This window comes from Phyllostomus discolor, chromosome 8, assembly GCF_004126475.2.
Source record: "Phyllostomus discolor isolate MPI-MPIP mPhyDis1 chromosome 8, mPhyDis1.pri.v3, whole genome shotgun sequence".
NCBI lineage: Eukaryota > Metazoa > Chordata > Mammalia > Chiroptera > Phyllostomidae > Phyllostomus > Phyllostomus discolor.
Window position 1 is genome coordinate 81150347 of NC_040910.2, and position 27827 is coordinate 81178173.

The window sequence follows — 27827 nt, forward strand, 5'->3', positions numbered from 1 at the left end:
CTTCTCTCTCTTTCTCCCTCCCTTCCCTCTCTAAAAATGAATAAATAAAGTCTTTAAAAATATTTTTTTAAAAAGATTCAATTCTTGTCTCTACTTATTGGTTCTGGTACTGAGAGGCGGCACAAATGCTGACTTTTCCAGTTTCATTCCTGCTGTAAGCATTTCTCTGTAGATCAGTCCCAGAGATAGAAGACACTTTTACAATGTCTTAATCTTCTTAAAGGACAATTTTCCCCCCAATACCCAGCATCCCTTTCTGCTGCTTCAGCCAGCTCTCAGGACACCCAGCGCCGTTCCTCTAACCCGTACCTCCATCCCAGAGAACCTCCTTTCTTTCCTGCTTATGATGGGCATGCAGTGAATGAATAAATGATCTAAGGGGATAAATCCAATTCTGATCAAGAAAACCAAGTTACTGAGTTTAACTCTAGATATTACAGGATGCTTTTATTTTCTTTTCATTATTCTATTCTCACCATAGTTTCTACAACAAATGCATACCAGGTATACTTTCATAATAAGGAGAGAATAAACAAACAACCGTACTTTCTCCTCCATTTCAGCTGCCCCTAGGTCTAGATTAGAGACATTCATCCTTGACCAGGAGTAACAAAAGAAATTCAGATGCACAATTTCCACCAATTTTGGAAAATATTTAGCACCTACAGTAGATCCAGCTCAACAAGCAGCCTTTGGCCACTAAACAGCAGTTCTCTTTTCTGGAATTAATGATTAACACAGTAACAAAATTAGAACATGTCACAGAATCTTGTCTGCAAATGACAGATGAACCCGTAACCTAAAACTGCCCAGAGGGCTCACAACACTATCTCGCCAAGTCAGCTGTGGTCTTCCTCTTTTCACAAATGACCAGCTTGATGCAGAGCATGTTTAGCTACAAACGCATCTGCTGACTCCCCCTGCAACATTTTCATGGCTCGCCAATGGATCTGTCCGCAGTTCTCAGGTCTACCCAGGGGGTGGGTCAATTCTTCTTTGATGTAATCCATCCAAAGATCTTTAAAGAGAACCCAAAAATTACTATAAACATATAATTAGATAACTGATGATGCTCTAATGGGTAAACTTAATTATTTAACTTCAACACAAGATTCCTACAAAACTTAACTTCTTTTTATTTCCATAGAACCGTATGTGAAACAATACCTCTCTCATCACCTTTATACTAAAGTATATCAAAGCTATTTTTTAAGTATAAAACTTCACTTTAATCATGACAGTCTACACATTTGACAAACTCAAATATACTAAACATTTTAGAGGTAGGATTTTGTTAAGTCTCTTTCAAGGTGAAACTGACCTCAATGAGTTCACTATAACCTCGGTACCAAACCTTGTCTGGGTTAGTAAAAATGCCGTTTTCATGCATTCCATCAGAAGGTCTGTTGAAATCTCTTAAGAACTAATGTATTTTTTTAAATGGGAGTTGAACGACTATATATGTCAGATGTTATATGACACACCTACACCCAGAAGTATGTTTTGCAAGTCCTATAAATGAGGACAACATGGCAACAGCCAATGACAACCAATGTCGATTAGCATGACACTACCCCTTGACTGTAAGTCCCACTCCTTTGTGTTCTGACCTAATTATTAACCTTTCCCTTACAAATACCACATTTTTTAAAGAGAACCAAACCAAGCAAATCTTTCTCTAATCCAGAGTTAATAGAAGACCCATGGACTCTTGAGCTTGTGAACTTGAAATTATAAATAAAATTATATTTGCAAGTATTTATGCCCAAAGTGAGGGAAGAGGCAGGGGAACATGCAAGTTTTATTCTCAAAGATGACCATGACCCCCCAAAAGTTAAGAAACACTCTTCTAACCATGCTGATAGGTTACAGACCACAAATGCCAACAGACTTGTGTGTCTATAACTTGTTTACTTACCAGAGTCTACAGATCCAAACTCTCTCAAAGCCCTCTCGTAATATTCTCTTAAGTTCACCATCTTGCAGGACTCCTAACAAAAATAATCAGACAGACAATCTTGCCTCAAAAACCTTAATTTATGTCACAAACTCATTTCAAGCACACTGTTAGGCAGCTACCATCTATTAGATCTATTTCAAGGAGAGGAGGGTGTGGTTTAAGATGAGCACGGCCTGGCTTTCAGCTTACCCAGAGAAAAGTCCTGTGCATCTACGTCCAGAGTGAAATAAAAGCTAAACAGTGATAAAAGGCACTTTACTTTGGTAGCGTATAAAAAGCCTAATTAATTCTCTGTCGGAGAAACACGCGCACTTTCACGGAAAAGTATATTTGAAAGCTCTGAGGGAGGAGTAGGATTGAAATAAATAAATGGAGACAATTCTACTCCCTATGGCTAGGGGTTTCTCTCTTATGAATACCTGAGCTCTAGCACATATTAGCTATATCTACCTTAAGACTTTTTATATCATGGCAAAGTATATATAAATACTGGTTATAAGAACTTCAGCAAATTTTTAAACCCTCTGACCTTAAAAGTTTCCTCACCCATAAAATAAGGATAATGATATCTCAGAGTAACTGCAAGGATTAAATTAAAATGCTGATTAATTATATACCTAACCAAATAGCTGACAGTGTCTTCACGATCAATGAATCTTAATTCTCTACCTCTACTTCCACTTAAATGTATTCTCTCTTTCATTTTCAAAGCAGATTAACATCTTCAGTTTAGAAGTCCTTTTGTGTGGTCAAATAACTAGTTCCTTGTTCAAATTTCTCTTCACTGAGACTATTATTTTACATAAAGTCCATTTAACCTCATTATCTTACACATCCATGAAAATCAGAATTACACTTTATGGGCTCATAATGTACGTGGCACTGGGCAGACCCCTTCCTATCCAATACCCCCTTTGCCTCCCTTATAACCCTCGCACCCCTGAAAAGTACTATGACCTCATTTACAGATGAGGATGCTGAGGCCTAGGATTAAGTGACTTGCCCAAGGAACATAACTATTACATTATCAATCCAAAGCCTAGCTATTAATTATTATTCTATATATCTCTTATGCTATAGGACAAGAACAGAAAATTGACCCACAAAATGATAGAAACTATGAAAGTAACAGTTCAACCTCTAACTTTTCAAAATTCAGGTAAAAACAATAAACACCAATCAAAATACCAAAATAAAGAAGAAAAAGCAAAACTGAATACTTGGAGGAGGTGTAATTATCACTATAAATAAGTATAATCCTTTTGGAGAACTATCTGGCAATATATAAACAACCATAAAAAACTAGTTTCTACAGTCTTAGAAATTTATCTCAAGACAATCAAAAGAAAAAAAAAGTTATGTAAAGAAAATGCTAACAACACTGTTTTCACTATCAAAAATCTGAAAATAACCTATATGTAATGAAATAGTTAGGAAAATTATGGGTTTAAGAATAAGGCTACAACCATTAAAAAATGAGCCCTGGCTGGTGTGGCTCAGTAGACTTAGTGCCGGCCTGCAAACCAAAGGGTCGCCAGTTCAATTCCCAGTTAGGGCACATGCCTGGGTTGCAGGCCAGGTTTCCAGTAGGGGGCAGACAAGAGGCAACCACACATTGATGTTTCTCTCACTCTCTCATTCCCTTCCCCTCTGTCAAATAAATAAATAAAATTTTTAAAAAGTATAGCCATGTGAAAACACAGAAATTTGCTTACAAAAAATGTTAAAAGAGAAAAAGAGAACCTCCATATACAGCACAGAAGTCAGAAATAAAACTGTAAAACTGTGTGTATAAAAGTAAACAAAAAATTAAAAGAAAACAATAAAAGTAAAAACAAACATGGCTGATAGTGTTTGTATGATGAGATTACAGATACAATTGAATTTCATGTATTTTTCCTCACTCACATGTTCTGTTCCAGAAACCAGTTACTGAATGCCTACTCTTTACCTCACGACCCAACAAAAGAAACAGGCAGCATGCTGTGCAGGCAGGAGGTAGTGCCTCACCCAGCCAGGCAGGGAGGGCTTCCTGTAAGAGGTGACGTCTAAGTTTTCTATCTTCCAAACAGGCACTTTCTCTTCTCTGCTTGCTTACCACTCCTAAGCCATCTCCGTGAAAAAAGAAACTAAACAAAGGGATTAGAAATTTATATTCTATTATAATGAGAGCTTTTTAAACATCAAAATGCTCCCATAAATTAGTAACCACCAATCCTTTTTCACAGACAAGAAATGCATAGACAGAACACTTACTTGCTCCTTTTCAAATTGGATCATTTTCCTGAAAAAATCCACTGAAAATGGACGACTTTCCTGTAAACTAAAAAAGGAGGGGGCAACCGTTATCTTCACTTAGAAAGCCTCTTACAGCCCATGAACATAAATGCCTATGCCAGTGCCTCCACAAAACATGGTTTAATCAAGCTCTACCCACAATTCAATGCAAGGACTGGCCTTGACCGCCGGTCACTCAATGCTTTCAATCTCCAACATTCTTCACCACCCCCAAATTCTTTCCTATCCAGTTTTCTTCCTGTTTTTTCTCACTTTCAGAGTCCTAAGTTTCCTCTTCGACTACATCTCAAGGTCTTTTGGAGATCAATAATTCTACTTCTAAAAATATATTCTAGGGAAATAATTTCCAATATGGATAAATGTTTGTGCAGAAATATTCATCAAAGCAGTACTACTGTGCCAAATAAGTTATGACACATCTACAGAGTGGCATATCATACAGCTATTTCAATAAATGATGCTTATGAAAAATTGTTACTGATAGGGAAAAGGCCAGTCTTAATGTTCACCAATAGAAGTGATAAAGAAAATGTGATCGTAGTGTTACAGGGTGCAGCCAAGAGGGGGGCCCCCAAATAGGCATTTGAAATGGGGTCCAGAACTTAAGGTATCCAGGAGATTTTGGGATGTCTCCATACCCCACCCCAGGGTGTGGGTTGGGGGAAGGGACAAATGGAGCAGGGCCATTGAGAGCTGTTTAGCATAGCAAAAGCCTTGCAGCTAAGCTCTGGTGTGGTCATTTAACATATCTATAGCCTTTGGCTGGTTGCATAGATATGTTAAGTAGCTGTGATCAGCTCTAAGACAGGGGAACAGAAGTAACTTCCCCACCCAGAAGTAACTTCCCCATTTAGATGTAACTGGGGCGGGTCCCCTGCGTTACAGCGCCTGCATGGGAGCTCAGAGAGGATTGGCTCCAGGACACGGGACCACACCTGCCCAGACTCAAGATGGCAGACCAGTAAAGCTGGAAGGATACGAGTTCTGGCATGTGAAGCCAAGTGTGGGGGGAGTCGGAAATGAGGCTGCAGAGGAAGGTTGGCCGTGGGGATTTAAAACCCGGACTTGACAGAGTGTAGACTCCTGCAGCCCTGAGAAGAGAACCACGTGGCAGCCCTGAGGAGAGAACCACGCGGCCTGGCAGAGTGGGGCCCCCACAGCTTTCGAAGGGGGAACCACCACCTGGTTTTAGCAGAGATCCTGGCGACTCAGCTGAGGGCGCTGGGAACCCAGGGAGGTCTCCCAGTCGAGATCGAGTACTAACTGAGAAGAACCAGAGGAATGCCTAAGCCATGGACTTCTATTTCCTTTCCTGAGATACGGTACTCTGGACTGGGCAAAGGGGGAAGGAAGGAAGGACTGTGTGTTTGTGGGTGTTTTTAGGGACTTTAGGATTTTTGATAGACATTAGGTCACTACTTTAAGTTAGTATAGCATTAAATAAACATTTCCTTTCCTTTTCACGAATCTCTGGCATTGAGAGACATCTTTCCTCTGGCGGCGGACATAACGGACCCGGGGCCTTCTTTCAATAATAGTATATCATCCCAGGCCCTCCTTGTTGTGTTCTGTAACAGTAGTATAATCTCACATATGTAAAAGACAAATTTTAAAATAATATATCAACATGGCTTTTCCTCAATGATAGGATTACAATGAATTATTAGTTATCTCTTTTTTAAAAAATTTCCACAATAGGTATGAACTGCTTTTACTGTTGCAAAAAATAAAATAAAATTTCCTGAAAAAATCTCTTGGATTGGATTACTTCCTCAGATACCACTGGTGACACACATAATCTGGGTATGAGGAGCGGAGTACAGAGTGGACGGACTAGCAAAAGTCACGAACATACGTGGGTACCTTTTAAACACAGCTCTGGCCTTTTTGTAGCCACCACTTCGGTAAGCCCAATCCAGGTACTTATCCTTCAGAGTGACAGAGTCGGCGCCCTTAACAGCTAAGAGAGCTTTCTACGATTTAAAAGAAAAAACACACAAGCTGTGTGAGGAAATTTATAAATACCAGAACAAACGTTCCCAGAATCATCCCAGGCTGCTCAATGAATAGTGCTTTAGGGACAGCTGCTATCCAAGTCAGCCTAAAGCCAGCAGACCTGCCTGCTCACCCCCACACACTGCAAGACTCAGAACACCGCGCCTATACCTTATAGATGGCTTCAGTGTCTTCTCGGCTTTTGGCACCTTCACTCCACTCTGCCCAAGAGATCCACAATGGCAGACAAACCTGCTCACAGTAAGAATAGTTAGAAAAGGACAGCACAGCACTCACACTCTGAAAACAAGTCACTGTGAAGACAGGTTCCCCTTAAGGTGAATCAATACATAAGATACAGATCATCTGCGGTCTGTCCCCACTGTGACAGAATCCTCGGTGCCCAACAGGAACGACGTGCCAGGACACAGCCTTCTGGCCAAGTCCTGTTAATTCTAGTTCCCTTATGTTGGGGAATGCTGCCTACAATTATTATCATCACTTACCTGTTAGTTAACTAAGCCATTAACAACCCACAGCTACCCCGCCAGTGACTGTGCTGTTCAGGACCCAGGACCCTGTTCACTATCCAGGCTGAACCATCTGATGTTCACTCGTGTCTGCCTCTGAGGCACACACAAATTAGCAGCAAATTAACTAAGATTTTATTTCCCACTTTAACTTCTGGAATACTTTTTTCACACTAACATAAAAGATTCATTGCAAAGCTTTAAGGTTTAGTCTTTTAAACTTTAAGGGTCAGAAATACATGTGTGTTTAAAAATCAGGCCAAAGTTCAGCTAAGTGAGAATATTCTATTATATATATTAATAGAATATATACTATATTTCTCACTTGTAAGATATCTAGATGGAATATAAAATTTTATATAATTTAGCTAATTTTCAAATAAAGAACTAGAAATAGGCTATTGAATGAAAGGAAATTCTTCCACTCTTGACCCTTAAATCATCAGCACAAATGCAGCTCTCATTGGACAAGCACACTCCAAATAACCTTTGGCTGAGTCCTTAAAAGGCTTCCCAAATAGAATAAAACATAAAAGACCCAACTCACGGACCTGGGGTTTCAGGCACAGAAAGGCTTCTTCAAAAAGCATGGCTACATCCGGGCTCTTTGCTTTAACCAGCACCTGCAGCTTCACCTGCCACATCATCACCGAGTTTCTGAACAGTTCAGTCCCAGCTACTGCCACCTGCAGGGCCTCCTCAAGGAAGTCTTGATGCAGCAACAACTCAACCTAGGTAACACAAGAGATCGCTGGGAAATTAACTACTGAAAGCTAAACTATTTACACAATGAGGGATAAATGAGGCGGTAATTTCAATAGCCTTTCTCCACGGCTGTCAAGCATGCACAAAGTGAACAATTTTGAATCCTCCTCCATTCCCTGCTCCTGCTCCCAAGGGGTATCAAAAAATAGGGAAGAGGTAAAAAGTAGAGGGCCTAAATAATCTACATTGAAAGTTAAGTTTTTAGGCCCTGGCTGGCATAGCTCAGTGGATTGAGCACGGGCTGGGAACCAAAGTGTCCCAGGTTCGATTCCCAGTCAGGGCACATGCCTGGGTTGCAGGCCATGACCCCCAGCAACCGCACATTGATGTTTCTCTCTCTCTCCCTCCCTTCCCTCTCTAAAAAAAGTGAATGGATAAAATCTTAAAAAAAAAAAAAGAAAGTTAAGTTTTTAGTAAAATAGCTTACCACAGCATAATAAAACTCATACCCACTAAACAGAACATAAAAATCAATAAAGATAAAACCAGTATTTGTGGGCTGGTAAGGAAACAAAGTTTATTCATTCAAACAGAGGTGGCACACTACAAACTGGTATAATTTCTCTGAAATATGACATTATGTAACAAGAGTCATAAAAGTGTTCATAACTTAAACTCGGGGATTATATTTTAACAAATATGACCCAACAAGCACATGAACAGAAGATAATCTCAACTGTTCAAAATGCTTGTATCTACATTATTTTAATAGGAAGGAAAAAAACCTAACCCCAATTATAAACTTGTGAAACAGCAAATAAGTACAGTGTATAATCCATTCATTCAACAAGCATTTTAACTGCACACTATGTTAAATTCTATAATGAGAACATCAGGTACATCCTCCCCCACCCACAGAGCCTCCAGTCTAGCAGGCTGACATATGCCGTGACAGCAAAGGCATCACATGCTGCCGGAGTACAAAGCAAGAGCACCCAACAAGGTCTATGGCAGTGATGAGAAAGGACTCCAAAAAAGGAAGTACCATTCAGACTTAAGAAAGAGCAGGCATCAGTCAGGTGAAAGCACAGATCATAACCAGCATGTGCAAGAGGTTGAAGAAGAGAGACAGCTTGGATACAAAAGGAAACCAAGTTCAGAATGGCTCGAGGGGTAGGATGTAAACTGGAGAACTGGTACATGAGGCTGGAAATACAGGCAGGGGCCAAATGAGACTGAGACTGAATGAGACTGAGCAGCTTGGTCTGAAGGACAGTGAAAAACAACAGGATAATCAACGTGAGAGATTTGGAGAGCAGAAGATGGCTGAACTAGCCAAAGTGGTGAAGGCAAAATAAGCCATAGTGGACAGAGAGCATGGCTACCAGGATGATACTCAAAGCAAAGCGCATCTGGATGTACAGGGTGGGACCGTCCTGCCAGCACTCTGTAACTCCACTGGGGCAGCTGAACTCACCCAGGTCTGGGATTTCCGCCAGACAGATGCCACCGTGGGAGAAGGGTGCCTCAGTAGCAGTATAATGTAACAGGCTAGTCGACAGGATGTACATTATATAAGCATATGTAAGAAGTATTTTCTAGTTTTTTAAGAAGATTTTACTTATTTATTTTTAGAGAGAAGGGAAGGAAGGGAGAGAGGGAAAGAAACACTGACATGAGAGAAACATTGTTGGGAACCGCCCTGACTGCTATCAGAAGCTGAAACCCCTGCCTAGGCTAAGGCTAAGGGAATGCCCTTGGAACCGTAAGCCAGCAAGGTGACAAGGGCTTGTCTCCCTGGCAGGAATGCTGCTTCTGCTGCTTTATTCATAACTGAACCCCAAAAAGCTTGGTCGGTTAGCCAAAGACGGGTAAGATTCCACACGGGGGGAACGACCTAAGGCAGGCACAATCACTTTGGGAGGCCCCCCAAAGGAAGGACTTGGGGGGCTGCAGCAAAAGAGGGAGATGGACCCTCACTCCTTGGCTTTGACATAGCCTGAGTTCTCATCGTCTGGGAGAAAATCTCCTTATTGCCTTAGTTCCCGTGCTAAGCCTGAAACAATGACAGGGTGGTGCAGCTCTGTGCTAAAAAGGGGCGGATTCCCTGGGTGATCAGGCCTAAGAAAGAGCATGTAAATTACTGTGAAACCTTCTTTGTTTAGAATGCTCTCAGTTGAATGAGAGGGGTCCAAGGAGGAAGTTTGTTCCTCAAAGTCGTATAGCTCTTTGACCCCCACTCAATAGACCAGCAGAATTCCTTGTTTTCTATAGTTCCTTACTTCCCCCTGATAAGTACTGTACTTTACCTGGATTATTATGCAAAATGAGCCCAATAAAAGCAAGTATGGATGGTAAATCAGGGCGCCCCCCACTGGGGGGGGGTGGCCATTCTGTCCCTACTTCCCCACAGAAACTAGTCTTGTCTCTGTGCATGTTTGTTTGTTTCTCGCGTGATTTTCGGGGAGCCATCCACAGCGTTCCGTGGTCACTGTTGGCCAGTGACCCACGTGCAACAAAACATTCAGTTGCCTCTCATATGCACCCAACCAGAGACTAAACCCGCAACCCAGGCATGTGCCCTCACCAGGAAACGAACCAGCAACCTTCTGCTTTGCAGAATGACGCCCAGCCAACTGAGCCACACTGTTCAGGGCTAAAAAGTATTTTTAAATGTTAATGTAAAATACAATACAAAATGGAAAAGATTGATTGTAATTATATAAAAATTGCATGATGATATGAATCAGGAGTTAAACAAGTTAGAGGCACTAGACAAGTATAACGATTTTTGTCCTTGCCCTGGCTCTTGTGGCTGAGTACATTGAGTGCTGGCCTGCGATTTGAAAGGTCGCCGGTTTGATTCCAAGTCAGGGCACATGCCTGGATTGCGGGCCAGGTCCCCAGTGTGGGATGTACAAGAGCCAACCCATCGATGTGTCTCTCGCACATCAATGTTTCTCTCCCTCCCTTTCTCCCTTCCTCCCCCCCTCTCTAAAAATAAATAAAATCTTAAAAAAAAAAAGATTTTTGCCCTTTTTTGCCCTATAAAGGTATTTAAATACACTAATACATTCATTATCCCATGTTATGCTCTCAACAACTCTGTGACATGGCAAAAACAAAGCTCATGACCATTATTTTAAAATCAAGTAAAAAAACTCAGAAAGGTGAATGATTTCACCAAGTCACCTAGCTCTTAAGTGACAAAACCCAATCTAGAACTATGTATCCCACAGGACATTACTCTGGTCTCTATAACCATCCTTACTCACACCAGGGACAGGGATGCATCAATATGCCTCTTACTAGAATGTCAGCTTCTGAAACACCGGGAACACATCTAACTAGTTTTTACTATACCAGTGGTTAATCTGGGCCAGGCATTTTTTTTAAAGATTTTATTTATTTATTTTTTAGAGACAGGAAGAAAGGAGAAAGAGAGGAAGAGAAACATCAATGTGTGGTTGCCTCTTCCACGCCCCCTATTGGGGATCTGGCCTACAACCCAGGCTCGTGCCCTGACTGGGAATCAAACCAGTGACCCTCTGGTGTACAGGCCAGCGCTCAATCACTGAGCCACACCAGCCAGGGCTGGGCCAGGCATTTAGATCTAAAGCTCAGGAAAGGGATGTTCAATAAAAGATGGAAAGATGGACAAACAAAATAAAACCAAATTATGACTCCTTGTTCTGAGTGTTTTCCGCTATATAATATTCTTCCCTTTAGTGGTACAGATTTCATTTCTAACAGACACCAAATACTACTGACAGCCAAATGTCAATACTTTCTACAGCTATCACACCAAACTTCCAAATGGCCTTAGTCATAACTATATAGATATATAGAAACACATGCCACCAGGATAAACCAACTGAAATTAAGTACACATAATTGACAGTGAATGTGTTCATGTCCTTACCCACTGCTTATATAGGAATTCTGGTAGAAGTTTAAGTTCATGTGCCTTCCTGAAAGCAGTCGTGGTTCTTTCCAGCCTCTGAAATCAGAAAAATGCCTCAGTTCATTACAGAGATCCCAGAAAAGGTCTTTGGCCTCTGACAGAAACCAATGCAGTTCTGCACCTTTCTGAGGACCGAGAGAAGGGGCTGAGGTGGTTTCACTGACAATCAGATGAGTGGGACAGCTGCACCAAGCACAGGTCAGTAAGAGAGCACCTCCCAAGCTGGTGGCCAGTGCCAGGGCAAGGCAGACTCAGACCTTCAGAATGACAGGTCACTCAAGGAGAAAGAGGAACTAAGCATGAAGTTCTTGGAAGCTGAACCAAGCCCTAAAAGAGTCTGTCCTTCTTCTTTCAAAGGACAGTCCTTCTCTAGTCAGCCACTATACCCATGTCCTTACCTTCCCTCTGAGGGGCTGACTATTTGTCTTCTTCGCAAACCTCTCCAAGCAGAAGCTGATGTAACACTTCCACATGGCCTCTGAAAAAGTCAGAAAGATCACACTGATCAAATTAGCAACTCTTTCAGTTTAACCATCATCCTACATCTTTTCTTTGAAGGGAAAACTCCTCTGAAGAAGAGTTTAAACTACTCTGGTAAAAAAAAAAAAATGTTATTCTAATTACAGCCAACAAACCATCTCAAATACTAGGGGATAAAACAACAGAGTAATGACATAAATATAAAAATTAAGAGACACATTATATATCCCTTCTACCTTAACACTCCAATATTACAAAATTAGAAAATAAATCTATAATCAACAAATAAGCAACTATAATTAAACAATCTTCCTAAGTACCATAATTTGCCATATATAATGCACTCCCATGTATACTAAAGACCCACATTTTTGGCCCAAACTTTCAGGAAAAGAGTCTTTCATTTTAATTTTTTTAACTCAGTTATTCATTTATTTACAGATACTTGTTTTTTGTATTATAATGGAATTTTAGCATTTATTTTTGAACATACAGATATCATTGCTTTCTAGAGTCACACTTTTAACGCATAAGCATAAATAAAAGAATTTAAAATACTTATATACATACAGAATTAGCACTAGCCACATATAATAATGCACATTCTTATTTTTCCCTCAAAAATCTGGGCAAAAAGTGAACATTATACACAGCTTATGTACTTAAATACAATGTTATTTCCCTCAAATGAACACATATATCCACTACTGTCAAGAAAGTCATAGAAGGTCCATCTTTCACCACGAGAGAAAGAGCAAGTTGGAAAGCCAGACAGACGCACTGTAAACACCAGAGGTTCCTAAAATCTGTTTTGGCCATGGGAAGGTGAGCCTCAGTTTCACATTCACGAGCACCATTATTTCTACCCCACACCATGGTTTACCTGTAGGGAGAGTCTTTACCGCCTCTTCGTACACAGCACAGCACCGCTCCTCCCTCCGGCTCACCTCCTCCGCTTTGGCTTGTTTGGTCACAGGCGGCTCTACCCCTGGCTGCGACTCGATCTGTAATTCTCGCCGTGCCACATAATCCCAAGTATGGGGGTCATCTGTGTGCATGGCCTGAAGGCTGAAAAACAGAGTTCACTGGTATGACTCCTATGATGTGAGACTAAATCAGAGTACCAAGCAGACAGTTCCCTGTGCTCTAAAAATGTACCCAGATGTACCCAGGACACCCTTTAACAATTCCATTACCATAAATAGGCTCTTTAGTTATCATCACATGCCCTGTATATAATATTCTGCCCATGGATCAGAGCTGTCACACATCTTGTAGGTTTCAGAATGTTTCAGGAATCTATCATTCACAAATGTTAACTCTCAAGCATCAGCGGCGGGGGGCGGGGGGGGGGGGGCGGTGACAAGACAATCCTTGAGCCCTGGAGAACCTCGTTAGGACCAGGCTCTTGCATTTCTGTACTGAAGGCAGAGGAAAAGCAACCACCTAATCCTCTACCAAAACCCCGAAGATGTCAACAGAGGAAAGTGACTCCAGTGCTATTTTATCTCCTGTGAAAGAAGGAGGTACTGCCTAAGAGCAAAGACCCACAGGTAGGCTGCAATGAATTTTCAAACCATATAATCAGACATTAAAGTATAAAATCTCCTGCATCACTCAAACACTCATAAGTACAACTCTTATTTTACGGACAGAAGATATGCCAACAAAGCAGAAATACAGCTTTTTATAAAAGCTATAGAATGTACTAGTTTTCGAATAAAAGCAAACTATTTTCCAAGAAAAGCCAGTAATGAGTCAACTTTTCCAAGAATATATTTTTTAAATGAAATGTATTATGATACAATGGTCCTAAAACTTAGCTCCCCTCCAAGAATTTAGTGTGCTATCTCCTGTCCCACTTTCTAAATATCCAACATCAAACCCTTACCACAAGTAAGAAACAGCCACATTCACCTTTCCACTATTTTACTTACTCTTCATAAATTTCTCTTTGCAGGTCTTTGGCAAAGTCGAATAGCTGTGCAATCGAAAGCAGCGACACATGAAACTCTGCACCTAAAATTTTAAAAGTGGGGGAGGGGCTTAAGTCTCTAAAGCAGAGGTGTCAAACTCATCCCCCCCACCAATTTTGTCATCGCCATCATCCCCCTCCTCCCTGTACCCTACCACCCTTCAGCATTGCCCCCTACAGCCTAGTCCATTGGTTGTATATATAAGTTCTTTGGCTTCTTCATTTCCTATATTATTTTTAATCTCCCCCTATTTTGTGCCTGCCTATTATGCTTCTTATAGGCTCTTTTCCCTGTACCTTTTACTCCCATTCTCCCCCTCCCCACCAATAATCTTCCATGTGATCTCCATTTCTGTGATTCTGTTCCTGTTGTAGTTGTTTGCTTAGTTGTTGTTTTTGTTTCTTAGGTTCATTTGTTGATAGTTGTGAGTTTGTCATCATTTTACTGTTCATATTTTTTATCTTCTCCTTCTTAGGTAAGTCCCTTTAACATTTCATATAATAAGAGCTTGGTGATGATAAACTCCTTTAACTTGACCTTATCTGGGAAGCACTTTGTCTGTCCTTCCATTCTAAATGATAGCTTTACTGGATAGAGCAATCCTGGATGTAGGTCCTTGCCTTTCATGACTTGGAATACTTCTTTCCAGCCCCTTCTTACCTGCAAGGTTTCTTTTGAGAAATCAGCTGATAGCCTTATGGGAACTACTTTGTAGGTGACTGTCTCCTTTTTTCTTGCTGCTTTTACAATTCTCTCATCTTTAATCCTGGGTAACTTAATTGTGATGTGTCTTGGTGTGTTCCTGCTTGGGTCCAATTTTTTTGGAACTCTCTGGGCTTCCTGGAATTCTATTTCCTTCACCATATTGGGGAAGTTCTCCTTCATTATTTGTCCAAATAAGTTTTCAATTTCTTGCTCTTCCTCTTCTCCTTCCGGCACCCCTATAATTAGGATGCAGAGCATTTAAAATTGTTCCAGAGCTTTCTCAGCCTCTACTCATTTTTTCTTGAATTCTTGTTTCTTCATTCTGTTCCAGTTAGATGTTTATTTCTTCATTTTGTTTCAAATCCTTGGTTTGAATCCCAGTTTCCTTCCCTTCACTTCACTTTCCTTCCCTGTATATTTTCCTTTATTTCACTTTGTATAACCTTCAGTTCTTCCTTCATTTTGCAACTGAGCTCAATCGTTTCTGTGAGCATCCTGATTACCAGTGTTTTGAACTCTGCATCAGATAGGTTGACTATCTCGTCACTTAATTCTTTTTCTGGCATTTTGATCTGTTCTTTCATTTGGGCCAAATTTCCTTGTCTTGGCACACCTGTTATAAGGAGCAGAGCCTTAGGTATTCATCAGAGCATGGCAACCCTCTTTGCTGTGTTGTGGGGGAGGGGTCGGAGAGGGAACTATGCCACTTGCTGGCTCTGCTCTAGCCCCACTTTCCATCACTTCCCTCACTTCCCACAAGCAGACTGTGGCCTTTCAGATGTTGACTTGCACATGGGTGGGTTTGTGTATGTTCTAGGACCCCGTGGGCCTCTCCCACGGACTCTCCCGTGATCCTGAGTTTCTCCCACTGCCATAACTCCTGCAGATTTTAACATCCAGAGGTTTGAGTCTGTATTCCCACGTTGAAACCTTGGGTTCTGCAGTCTGCCTCAATTCCCAATGGTTCTTCCCAGCTTATCAGCCCATGAATGTGGGATGAACTGGTCCATCAACCACTTCCTTGGCTGTGCATTCTCTCCACCTCGGCTGCCCATCTCCACCCCTCCTACCAGTCTGGATGAATGTTTCTTTAACTCCTTGGTGGTTGGACTTCCATGAAGTTTGAATATCTGGCAATTTTGGTTATTTTTTGTCTTTAAATTTGCTGTTGTCCTTCTTTTGCTTGTCCGAAGAAGTGAAGTGTTTCTACCTATGTCTCCATCATGGCCGGAACCCCTGGGCTGCTTTCTCCATATCCTTGGTGTTATCAGTACAGGAGATCTTCAAACTCATTTTCACCAGGGGCCACATCAGCCTTGTGGTTGCCTTTAAAGGGCCAAATGTAATTTTAGGACTGTATAAATGTAACTACTCCTTAACTAGGGGCAAGGAGCTCGGTGCTGCTACTGGGTAGAAACAAGGTGTCGGGCCAGATAAAACATAGTGGAGGGCCGATTCGGCCCCTGGGCCTTGTGTTTGCCACCTGTGCTGTGTCATATAACTTTACTCTGAAAGTACCACCTTCTTGATATACTGTAGTTTGTTTTAGGTTGAGAAATAGGACAAAGGACAAAAAAATCACCCATAGTCCCATTATACAAACAAAATCATTATTAATATTTTGGAGTATTCATAAGTACTTGTAGCTTTTATTCTAAACTTAAGGGCATAAAGGAATGTATTATATCATGTACTTCTTTTCAACTCCCCACAGGCACTAAGTACTAAGTAAAAACTTACTGAATGTTCAGGTATACCCTAAGGGGCAATAAGCCTTCTGAAAGAAACAAGATGTCATTCCTACAATCAAAGTTTTATACACAATCTAACAGAATTTCTAACAGAAATTTTCATAATTATCTAAAGGTCTTCCTCATCATAACAGATTGTCTGACTTACCCACCATAAATAAATTTTCAAAAGATACCTACCTTTAATCATGCTTACAGAATTTTTGTAGATGATCCGTGCCAACTCGCCCGTAAGGATTTCTTCAGGATAATCAAGATTTTCCTAAAGAGTGTCGTATTGGACACAACTTAGCAAGCAGTGCAAGCAGAAAAGCACTAGGGTAGAAATGAACAGTCCTGGCCCACCTGCCATATGACCTCTGGCAATCACGTCTCTCTCGAGACCAGTTTCCTCACTTGTACAGTGTGTGGCTGAACCAGACCACTGATCTTGGAACTCTGTTCTCTCAGACTCCTGGAGTGGTAGCAGGATCACTCGGCTTAAGGTCTCACCCTCCATTTAGCCCAGAATAGTCCGGGGACCCTTCTGCGCGTGACTTTATTTGTATAAAAATTTCAGAGCTGGGGACCATAGTAACAACAGATGATGGCCAAGTTCCTTTTTCTGTACTAGCATTCTAACACTTTTTTAAAATTAGTCTGTCACATAAAAAAATTACATAAGAAAGGAGGCTAGAAACCACACAGTTCACCACCTTTCTTGAGCACCTTCAACCCATTAATACACCATTTCATGAAATCATGAAGTATTAAAGAGTAGCATTTGGCCATTCCATCAGTAATAATTTTGAGGTCTACTCCCATTAGTCCAAATGTCTATTTTTAAAGCACAAAATTCTATTTTTATTTCTAAGCCCATTTTACGAAGTCAACTCTAGACTCATCATTAAGTCTCAAAATACGGCATTAAATTAGAAAGAAAATACATTCCAAAGACTTCCTCTAACTCATAAGCAGGCTCAAAACCCCATATATTAACAAGTGACAATACATTAGGATCTTACCACATCCATTTTGGCTTTTTCAAATTCTTGCTTTTCCTTCCTCAATTTCTCAGCATGCATCAGCTCCATCCTGAAGTACTACAGAAGGGAAAAGATAAACTGAGGAACTTGAGAGATAATTTTTTTAATTAGAAACACATAAGATGCCTTATTTCTTAACTGTGATTCCTGGATCTGGAAAGGTTTGGGGAGTCTAGTGTGTTTGTTAGGGAGCTAGCTGACAATGACAACAGGGGAGGTCTCTGCAAACATGGAACAGTTCTGTATTTTGACTGCAGTGGCTACGCAAACCTAGACATGTGGAAAAAAACAGAACTATGTGCACATTATACCAATGTCAGTGTCCTGGTTTTGATATTATACTATAATTTTATAAAATGTAACCATCAGGGAAAACTGCATACATGATACACAGGACCTCACTTTATTATTTTGTAATTTCCTGGGAATCTATAATTATTCTGAAGTAAAAAGCAATGGTAAATATGTAATATCAGGTATATAAAGAGAAAAATAATGCATGATTAACATGTACTGTAAAGTTGACTTATCCAAAATTTTTAACACTTTGAATTCTATATTACAAGACATATTAAATGACAAAGTTTTAAAAAATATTTAGCCCTGGCTGGTATGGCTCAGTTGGTTGGAGCATTGTCCCATGAACAGAAGCCTCACATGTTCGATTCCCAGTGAGGGCATGTATCTAGGTTGTGGGTTTGGTCCTTAGCTGGGGCACGTATAAGAGGCAACTGACCAGTGCACCTCTCTCTCATCCATGTTTCTCTCCCTCTCTTCCTTCCTTCCCCCTCTCTAAAAATCAATAAGTATGTCCTTGGGTGAGGACTAAAAACAAAAAAGCTGGCTATAAAATGTTACATACAACACCATCACCCCTATGTGAAAAATGTTGCACAGAAAAAAAAATACGCCATCTTGTTAATAACATTTGTGTGCCATCAGTCAAGTTTATTTCCACTCAGTGCTTTTGCTTTTTTTCTCCAAGATTTTCTATAAACACGTTACTTTGCTAGTGTAAAATAAAAACAGTATTTAGTGGGTTTTTTAAATGTGACTTTTAGAATAGATAATGTTCATCAGAGTTTCTCAAAATGTGACTTCAAGCTACCGAGGGGTCCTTTACACACCTTCAGGGGGTCTGCAAGGCCAAAATTACTGTCATAACAATACTAACATGTTACTTGCCTTTGCTCTTATTCTATTAAGAGTTTAAAGTTTTTCAGAGGCTATATAATGGGTCCTATTACCCACACCAAATGCAAAAGGAGATCTGAGGCCCTGGCCAAGCAGCTCAGCTGGTTAGAAGACCGCCCTGATACGCCGAGGCTGCAAGTTCATCTCTGGTCAGAGCACATACAAGCAGCAACCAGTGAACGCATGAGTAAGGGGAATAAAAAATCAATGTCTGTCTCCCCCTCTCAAATCAATAAATAGTAACTTTAACAAAAGGAGATCGAGAATCCAGCTGTCCTCTATTAAGTCAGATATTGCAGGGATTAACAAAAATGTGTAATAATGCCATTCTTTTTAAACTTGATTTTAGAAGAGCTATTTTCATTTAAAAATAACTAATTTATATTAATGTATCATTAGCTTGTTTTTAAATAAATACTTTTAGATTTCTTGGTTTCGATTTTCAATAAAATAAAAACTGATAGATATAATCCATATAAACAAAAGACCTTTGGGGTCCTTAGTAATATAAGATTGAAAGAGGACCAAAAAGTCTGACCACCACCAATATAGATCAGTACGTACAAACATGGACCTATATTCATGATATATTAGATAAGAATACAGAACATAATGACATGTAACAGAATCTCCTTTTTCATAAATAAAACCTGTTTTAAATATATGACAGGCAGCTTATGAAAGCTGCCAAAAAACATGCAAAATAGTAACAGCACACAACAACCAGCTAACAGCAGGAGGATGGAGTCTCACAACAGTTTCTCCATAAGAACTCTAAAGGCAGCAAAGGAACATCTAACAGCATATGAAAAAAACAAAGGGATGCAAGACAAAAATACCAAACATCATTAAATTACTATAAGACCAAAACCATGGTTGGAACAGCTACTATACCAATGAGCACGAAAACCCATATCTTTTTCCCCTCGGCACACAGGCTTAATTTCTATTTGAAGACTAAATAGCAATTTCTCCCTTATCCTGACAAATAACTCAGAAAAGGGTGCATTTGTTTGGTTTTCTTTCAGCAAAAGTATGGCCATTGATGTTCTAGTGTACCCCTCCAAGGGGGAGTAAGTCTACCAAGAGGGGAAGGAAATATCTATCTCAAGAGATAGAGAATGAGAAGAAAATGGGGAAAAAAGGGGAAAGAGAAGCTAAAAGGGGGGTTGTAGGGGTTAGAAAAAAAGGAAGGAAAAGAGGGAGGGAAGGACAGAGGGGGGGAGGGGGGAAAAAAAAAACAAACAAAGGTATAAAGATGGCTGAACCCTGGCCCTCCAATTTAAAAAAGGAAAGGCCCAGTTCCCCATGCCTCCCAAGTATAATGGTCAGGTACGAGTTTTAATCTCTCACCAAGAAGCTGGAAGATGCACACGGTCAAAACCTACTACTGGCCAAAAAATACCTTCCTGGCCCCCTTGCCACAGCAGCTCCCTGCTAATTCCTAGCCTCCATAATGCGAAGCCCTTTTTCACTTAAAGAATATGTGTCTCCAGAGGACCAAACTGAGACATCACTCTGTCGTGTTAGGTACATACACACTCACCTCCTGATAAAGCTTTGGGCACTGTGGGTGAAAGCGCAGAGCTCGAAGAAAGAGCTGTCTTGCACTTTCTGAAGACAAGCGATCTTCCATTTCCCACTTGGCCGCCATAATCCACAAAGCTATAAATGAAAAACATCAGACTGCGTTTTAACAAATTAATCAACTCAGGCAAAAAGAAGACTAATGTTCCAATTTTAATACTTAACAGAATTTTTTAATCCCATCAAAAGGAGGAGGAAATGAAGAGAAGGAAGTTTGTGATAGTTATCCATAAAGTGCTGTTCCTTTATCTAAAATTACAAAGAATATCCTAAAGGAAATGGGTAAATGTTAACATCTGAGAGGCTTATGTGCCTATTACCGTTTTATCAGATCTAAAGGTTGATAGCATTTTAAGTCACACACAAATTTTAAGTGTTAAAATGCTGGGAAAAAATTGTGCATCCTAGAATCAATGAAATAAAATTATTTTGTTCTTTTCTCTATACTTAAAGCAGTTCAGAATTTTTTAATGGCTCATAATTTTAAAACTAAATTTTTATCATACCCTCTGGAAATAAAAACTTCAAAAAGAAAATAAAAACAAAACTTTTGTCCTTCCACACGAGAAATTAACCTTGAGTTAGCATTCTAACCATTTCCCTAGAAACTTAATGAAGATGAGCTATGTTACCAGGCAAGATTTTTTTTTGTGGGGGAGGTAAAAATGACTATGATTGGTAACCACATCTGGACTAGGAGGACTATAAATGGCAGAGAGCCACTGCTCTGGGCTCTCTTGAGCATGTGATTCCTCAAATTGAGCACGGTCCTTCCTGGGATTCGGAAGCTATGCCCATCCTGGTCCTCTAAGGCCGAGTGGCTCCTCTACGAACTCTTTCCCTCACATCTGAACTGTTACTAGCCTCCAAATTGCTAAGAGTATTCTACTGAAGAAAGGCACCAAAAGCTGTCATGCTGTATTCTTCTGAATAAACTGGTGCGAAATATAGCCTATGAATCTTGTGTCTTATAAAATGTCTGATTGAGCCACATACTTGAGAAAGGGCACTGGAGCACCTCCACTGTAAAATCACGTACCATGCAGACAACACACACAAGAGAAGTCTTTCTCCTACAAGACATGAGCACCTACTCTGTGCCAAGCACTCTTGTAAAATCTGTAGTAATCTTTTCCCCGTCCCTCTAAGTTTCTGAAATTCCTTAAAAATGACTAGCTTCAAATAGAATGTCCTTCCAAGGACCGAAGAGTTTCTTTTACCATTAACTAAAAAAGACACATAGTTCTACTTGCCCACAGATATAGCACCTGACACAGTAACTAGTACTCGGTAGGCAGGGATGACCAAGAAGCAGCTATTCAGGAACCAGATCTGCTGAGGCCAAGTGCCTAAGCTCAGGTTCACAAAGTAAGTTCTTTTAGGTTTATCAGGCAAAATAAATTGCAAAGTAGTATGAGTCTTCATAAAAGGTAGAAAAAGAACTGACAAGGATTTTACCGTACCTGGCTTGTTTGAATGAATGGCCAACATGGCAGAGAATACCTTGCTGAGTTGAGGTTTGGTAGCCTGAAAAGAGAAAGAAAAATTATACTTCCTACTCAGCAAAATCACTGTTACTACTTCTCTAAGTGATCTGTCCCGTACCATTACCAACACTCAAATCCGATGGGGCAAGATCTGCTACTGCCAGGGACATATGAACAAATACAGACCTTCAGAGTTTTCTTCTACCTAAACCTCACTACATAAAACATTCTAAATATCAAAAACATTTTCAACTTTAATGAACAAAATACTCATAAAGATCTTTTCTTTTCAACTGAAGTGAAGCCCCGAATCATTCAGATGTGCAAATGTCGTTACTCTGATGGTCAGCCTCTTTGGGGTCTTTCCCCATTTGTTAACCCTACACCTTTGGAGAAAACATGGAATGCAGCAATGAAGCATGCGGCCTAAAAGGCCAACTAACCAAAAGAAGGAAAGACGGAGTAAGACACAGCTGCCCAAATACTCACCCATTTCTTACAGAAGACTACATAGGATAGCCAAAGTTGAACATCATCCTGCAAGAAAAGCAATGTAGTAAGCTCCCTGAGTTTGAACTTTATACCTAATACACCTTTGAAACAGAAGCAAATTTCAGAAAACCTACTGTGTTACAATGCCCCTCAGCCTATTAGGCTTTAAATCTCTTAACCGCAACAACTCAATCTATTCCCTATTACCACCTAACCATGCTCCACAACAAAATCTGTCGTATATCCAGTTTGTTCAATGTAGTTTTTACATGGCCTCAATCAAGGACAGCAACCCCAAATTTGTCATTCCCAGGAATCCAAAGTACTTCCCATATAATATGTTCCAGTCCCAGAGCCAAATGTGAAGAAAATCAAGTTACTGAAGTACTGGCCCTACTCTAACCATTTATCTTCCACAGCCAAGTCTTTGGCATATTTTAGAGATACACACAAACAAATCCCAGACAATTTTCTAATCCTGAGTTATGTATTAAATCCAGTTTTCAGCACCATCCTCACAGAATAACTATAAGGTAATGAGATCAATTTTCTTAATAGTTTGATAAGTGGTTTCAAGTAAGGACACCATCACTAGAATAAGAATCAAGATACTCAAGACATGAACAGACAACAATACATTTGAACATCCAAGTCATATCTTCACATCTCTTCCAGGTAAGGAAGCACTGGCCACTCACTTTCCACTTTGCTGAAGCGCGTCGGAAGACGCCTTGCACCCGGTGCACTATAGAACTCTCAATCTCCTCCTTCTTAAATGAATACCCAATGCGCTAAAAAGGGACATCAGAAACAAAGCCTCAGTTTAATCACATTTATCCAAAACGGCATTCCTACTTGATCATTAAACAGTACTAACAGAGAAACAAATAATTACAAATATCCATTATGAATACACCAGCATGCAATTCATCAATGCCACCTGCTTCCCAAACCCAAGTTCTAGCTACAGAGCCACCCTATTTTATTCTACATAACTGTCAGAAAATCATCTACTCACAGCTCTCCTTCTCTGAATCAGCTCCAGAAGGTTAATTTCATACTATGGAAGAAAAACATACAAAAAAAGAGAAAAACAAGGAAAATCATGTCCTTTTACATGTATAAGATATACATTTAGTTAAAATCATAAAATAAAGCACACCAAACAGAAGATAATTCACTATCAAGAAGCATAATCTACAGCAAATATTTAGCATTCACTGAAAATTTACCTTGCAGTTGCCAAATTCAAAAATACATACATTAGCAAGCAAATAAACAACTTAGCTACAAAGAAAACATTTTACTAAAACCGTAAGACATAAGGTTTATAACAACAGTCTACTTTTCTAGTCCCTAACAGTGTATTTAAACTTTTAGTAGTTAACCTTTCCAAAAGTTTAGCTGATGCACAAGCAAATAAAACATGTAATAGGTTTGTACCAGCTGAAACAGGATGCTTAATTGGCCCTCACTTCTCCCCTCTAAAGGACCACTTAGAACCTCTAAGGCTCCTAAAACCCACCACTACACAATTTCTCTATAAGCCTTGGCTTAAAGATTATTAGAGACTGAAAGCTCAGAACCTCAAAGACTGCATGCTTCATTTTAAAATTTTTATGAAATATTTCAGGAACATGAAACACCCATGTAGCTAACTACCACACAGCTACATCAAAGTCTATGTTTACTATATTTGCTTCAAATCTTATTTATGAAGGAGACATTCAAAAAAGAGTGAAGGCCCCCTATGTACCATGTCTGATTCCACTCTTTTCCCTCCACAGAGGAAGTGACTATCTTGATTTGACTGTTTATCACTCCCAAGCGTGACTCTGGACTTTATTAAAATGCTGTCTTGAATGCTTTCAAACTTTACATAAATGGTATCATACCATACCCATCACAGCATATTTTTACTCAGCACTGACATTAGATATATTCCTACTGACATGTAAAATTGAAGCCCGTTCCTTTTAACTGCTATATAGTATTTCACTGTGTGCAGTACAAGCTCCCTATCCTTTCTGGTGATGCATATTTGTCTCCAATTTTTCCATTACAAAAAGTTGCAACTAATATTCTTGTACATATCTTCTTGTGGACATATCTAGGAATTTTTCCAGGATGTAAACCAACATGTACCACTAATATGTAAGCTCTTCAAGGTGATGACTTTTGTCTGGTTAATTTATTCTTGTACCCACACTGGATTGAATCAGTGCCATGTACAGAGTAGGCACTCAATATTTATTCTGTGGCCAAAAGAATCAAATTGCTAGATCATAAATTTATCAACACATGATATTTCCTCTTTAGCAAATTCATGTTCACATTTTTCCAGTTCTTTTCATTTTCTTCTTAGTTTTTTGTCATTTTCTTCTTGATTTGTAGTTCTTTATATAATCTAGATCTTAAGCACATGTGTTCCAAATATTTTCTCCCAGTTTGTGGCTTGTCTTTCTACATTTAAGGTGTCTGCACAGAAATTTTTACTTTTAATACAGTTGAATAATTTTTCTCTTCATGGCATGCACTTTCACAGTCTCATTTTGGAAATCTTTCCCTACCTGAAGTCATCCTTTCATTGTTTTTGCAGATTTAAAGGGTTCCCCACACATTTAGCTTGCCAATCTAGCAGGAATTTATTTTTGTGTATTATGTGAGGAAGGGACCTAATTTATTTTTTTAAAGTGGATAACCAGAAACTCATTTTGAATTGCCACTCACAACTCGTAGCAAGTTTATATGGTTGCGTGCAGGTGGGGAGGGAGGGTAATATGTATAAGAGAGTGCTTATTTGTCATTTTAATCTCCTTTCAGTTATGCTCTTTTAAAACTAAACAAATCAGCCCTGGCTGGTGTGGCTCAGTGGATTGAGTGCCGGCCTGTGAACCAGGGGGTCACCGGTTCTATTCCCAATCAAGGCACATCCCTGAGTTGCAGGCCAGGTCCCCAATGGAGGATGTGTGAGAGGCAACCACACATTGATGTTTCTCTCCCTCTCTCCTTCCTTTCCCCTCTCTCTAAAAATAATTAAATAAAATCTTCAAACACAAAAAAAATCTAAAATCAATCTAATAGCTCTTAGCTCTTAAATACTTGAAGAGTGAAATGATTTACCACTTCTTAAGTCTCTTTAAGGTTAAACACCTGTATTTTCTTCCATAATTCCTCCTAGAATGAGGTTTCCATCCTGGCTGCCTTCCAACCAACCTCTCAAAGTCTTCTTAAAATGTGGACTTGAGCCTAACACAGTGTGCCAGACATGGTCTGGTAACTGCAAAGCCCTTTTTTTCAAACCAGCATCTTCTGAGTGCTTACTGTTTGCAATGTCCTGTGCTCAGCTAACTTACCCAACATTCTACTTTTGTTAATGTGATCAACTAGATTATATTTTGTTGACATAATACGCTCATTTTGAATAAACAATCTATTATGAGCCCTAGGACCTCTCCCAAATACAAGACTCTTAGCCAGGCATCACATATTGCTAGTTGTTTTTAAGTTAAGCTCAGAACCTGTAGTCTTAGAACCTTTCACCTTGTTATTGGGTTCTTTCTGAATCCTGATTTTGTCACCCAACATACAAATTATTCTCTCCCATCTGAAAATAGTTCTAGCATGTAAATTTCATCTTCACTCAAATCTTCCACTCATTTACAGGACTGAAGAATCCTGCAGCATACTTCTTTCTAAGCTGACAGACTTACAGTCACATAGGTTTTAACTTTCCAACCAGCTACTATCATCAAACTCACTCTCCTTTTTTTCCCCCACACAAGATGGTTTGTCAAATCCTTTACTGAAACCCTGACACCATGTGTCTTTGGCAGTCTCTGATCCACTAGCCCCATAAGAGAAGAGAAAAAAAAAGTTCAGTTTGCCAAGAATTATAAAGCCTTAGTACAGTAATGCTATTATTCCTACATCACCAGGTTTTGTTTGGAAGTTACCTGTCTAATCATCAGTTCTAGAAATTTGTTGAAAATTGACATCAAGCTGGCCATTCCATTATTAATTTAAAATTTGTAAGACTAAAAGGTAATGAAATTATTCACTTACTTGAACATAATTGATAAAGTCTTCCTTACAAAGAGCTCTTCGCTGTATTCTGTATTCTAGATCTGAAGCTTTCTTAATGATAGCCCTGAGGAGAAAGCCACTTAAAATATAACTCTTGAAAAGAACAAAGTTTAAATAACTTCGGAGGTTTTGTTAAGTTTCTTAATTTTTAATATATTTAACATATTTACCAAAACATATAATTCCCAAATAATTGTTCTTCATAACCAAATATTCTCTTACAAGATTACTTCAGTGTTCTTAAGGGCATCAGTATATACTTTAAAGCATCCATGAAAATCATCTTAATCAATTGCATTAACAGACCCACCAGCAAGGCAAATAATCTTAAGTACTTTATTTATATGTAGTATTAAATTAACAAAGATTTCTTTTTCTCCAAATTCATCTCACTTAAATTTTAACAAATTCCTAAATTCCGCTTGTTTCAGAGTTCCAATATGCAGACTTCAAAAAAAATAAAATAAAAACTTGACACTGTCTCTGCCTAGAAAGGTTTATCATCTCTACAAGACTTACGGAAGATTCACTGTATTTAGCTAAGGAATGAACACACACCATGTGCATATTAGGGGAATTTAATACAAAATATGCAATACCAATAACTGCCTCTAGTTAATTATAACAATAACATCTACTGAGCCTTCATTAAGAGTCCACACTAAGTTGCGTTTCATTAACTATGTTTAAGGATCCCACAGTCACATTACTACATTCAGTCATTATAAAATTTAGAAATAGTCGCAGAAAACCATTTACAACCACTAAACTTAATTTTAACAAATTACTGAATGCCAACTTTGTGCCAGATATTGTTGGCCAAGCCCTGGGGTAGAATACGAAATTGAAGTAAATGGTCCCCATCTTCAAGCCTTGTTAGATTTTATCTGCTCTCCGGGCTCCCTCGGCCCTCTCTTCGCATCTCTAGAGTATACACTCTACTAGAATCAACTGAGAATAGTACACCGCACTGTAATCAACACGTTTAACTTGTCTGTCGTCCCTACCGTACAGACGGCAGTAAGCTCCTGATGGAAAGGGATCCTGGTTTTATCACCTTTATAGTCCCAAGACCTGGCTCCATGAAGAGCTAGCTAGCTGTCAATAAGTTTGGTGGGACAAATGACCTTGCGATGAAAAGAAATTAATTCTAGGCATCATAAAAATTAGAAATGAGCTTCCGCCGCGTGAGGAAAAAATAAACATAGCTCAAGTGCTCCCCATCCCGGTCCCCGCCACACTCCCAACTCGCCGCAACCTCCTCTCTGCCCTCCCCAGCCCTTCCTCTTTCTCAGCTCACTTAATCTCCGCGTGACTGAACAGTCCAATGCGCTTCAGCTGTTCCAATTCGGGGAGTCTATCCTCGATGCGTTCCTGAATTATCTCCGCCATGAGGTCCAAACTCTAGAACCCAGGTGAGCTTCCTCAACCTCCAGCAGACGCTGGAACAGCCCACCTTCTACTCCGGAGACCCAGCCCTAACGCTCGCACGTGCTGGCGTAACAGGAGCTCTAGGTTCCGCCTTTTCCGCTTCCGTCGTTGGAGAAGGCCCTCCGGCACCTGTGGCCGCTGTCGCCTCCCTGTGACTGGCT

The 27827-nt window shown here is 39.8% G+C and overlaps 1 protein-coding gene across 1 annotated transcript; it reads right to left on the minus strand.

Moving 5' to 3' along the window:
• Window positions 1–416: 416 nt before the first annotated feature.
• On the minus strand, window positions 417–27744 carry UTP6 (UTP6 small subunit processome component). Its single transcript, XM_028521697.2, has 19 exons — window positions 27536–27744; window positions 26215–26299; window positions 23168–23209; window positions 22848–22940; window positions 22147–22194; window positions 21634–21697; window positions 20130–20248; window positions 17369–17446; window positions 16545–16626; window positions 13870–13951; window positions 12816–13000; window positions 11851–11930; window positions 11411–11488; window positions 7335–7514; window positions 6425–6505; window positions 6122–6231; window positions 4217–4283; window positions 1919–1991; window positions 417–1018 (listed from the first exon to the last, which is right to left on the minus strand). Exons 1-19 carry the CDS (start codon window positions 27625–27627, stop codon window positions 861–863), a joined length of 1797 nt encoding a protein of 598 aa, XP_028377498.1. The 5' UTR covers window positions 27628–27744; the 3' UTR covers window positions 417–860.
• Window positions 27745–27827: the final 83 nt, after the last annotated feature.

Coding starts and splice junctions, on each gene's coding strand:
- UTP6 (XM_028521697.2), bottom strand. CDS start 27,627: ATGGCGGAGATAATTCAGGAACGCATCGAGGATAGACTCCCCGAATTG. Junction 20,249..21,633: donor CATTCATTCAAACAAGCCAG/GTACGGTAAAAT, acceptor TTTCATTTATAG/CTTTGTGGATTATGGCGGCC. Junction 16,627..17,368: donor AAAAAGCCAAAATGGATGTG/GTAAGATCCTAA, acceptor GACACTCTTTAG/GAAAATCTTGATTATCCTGA.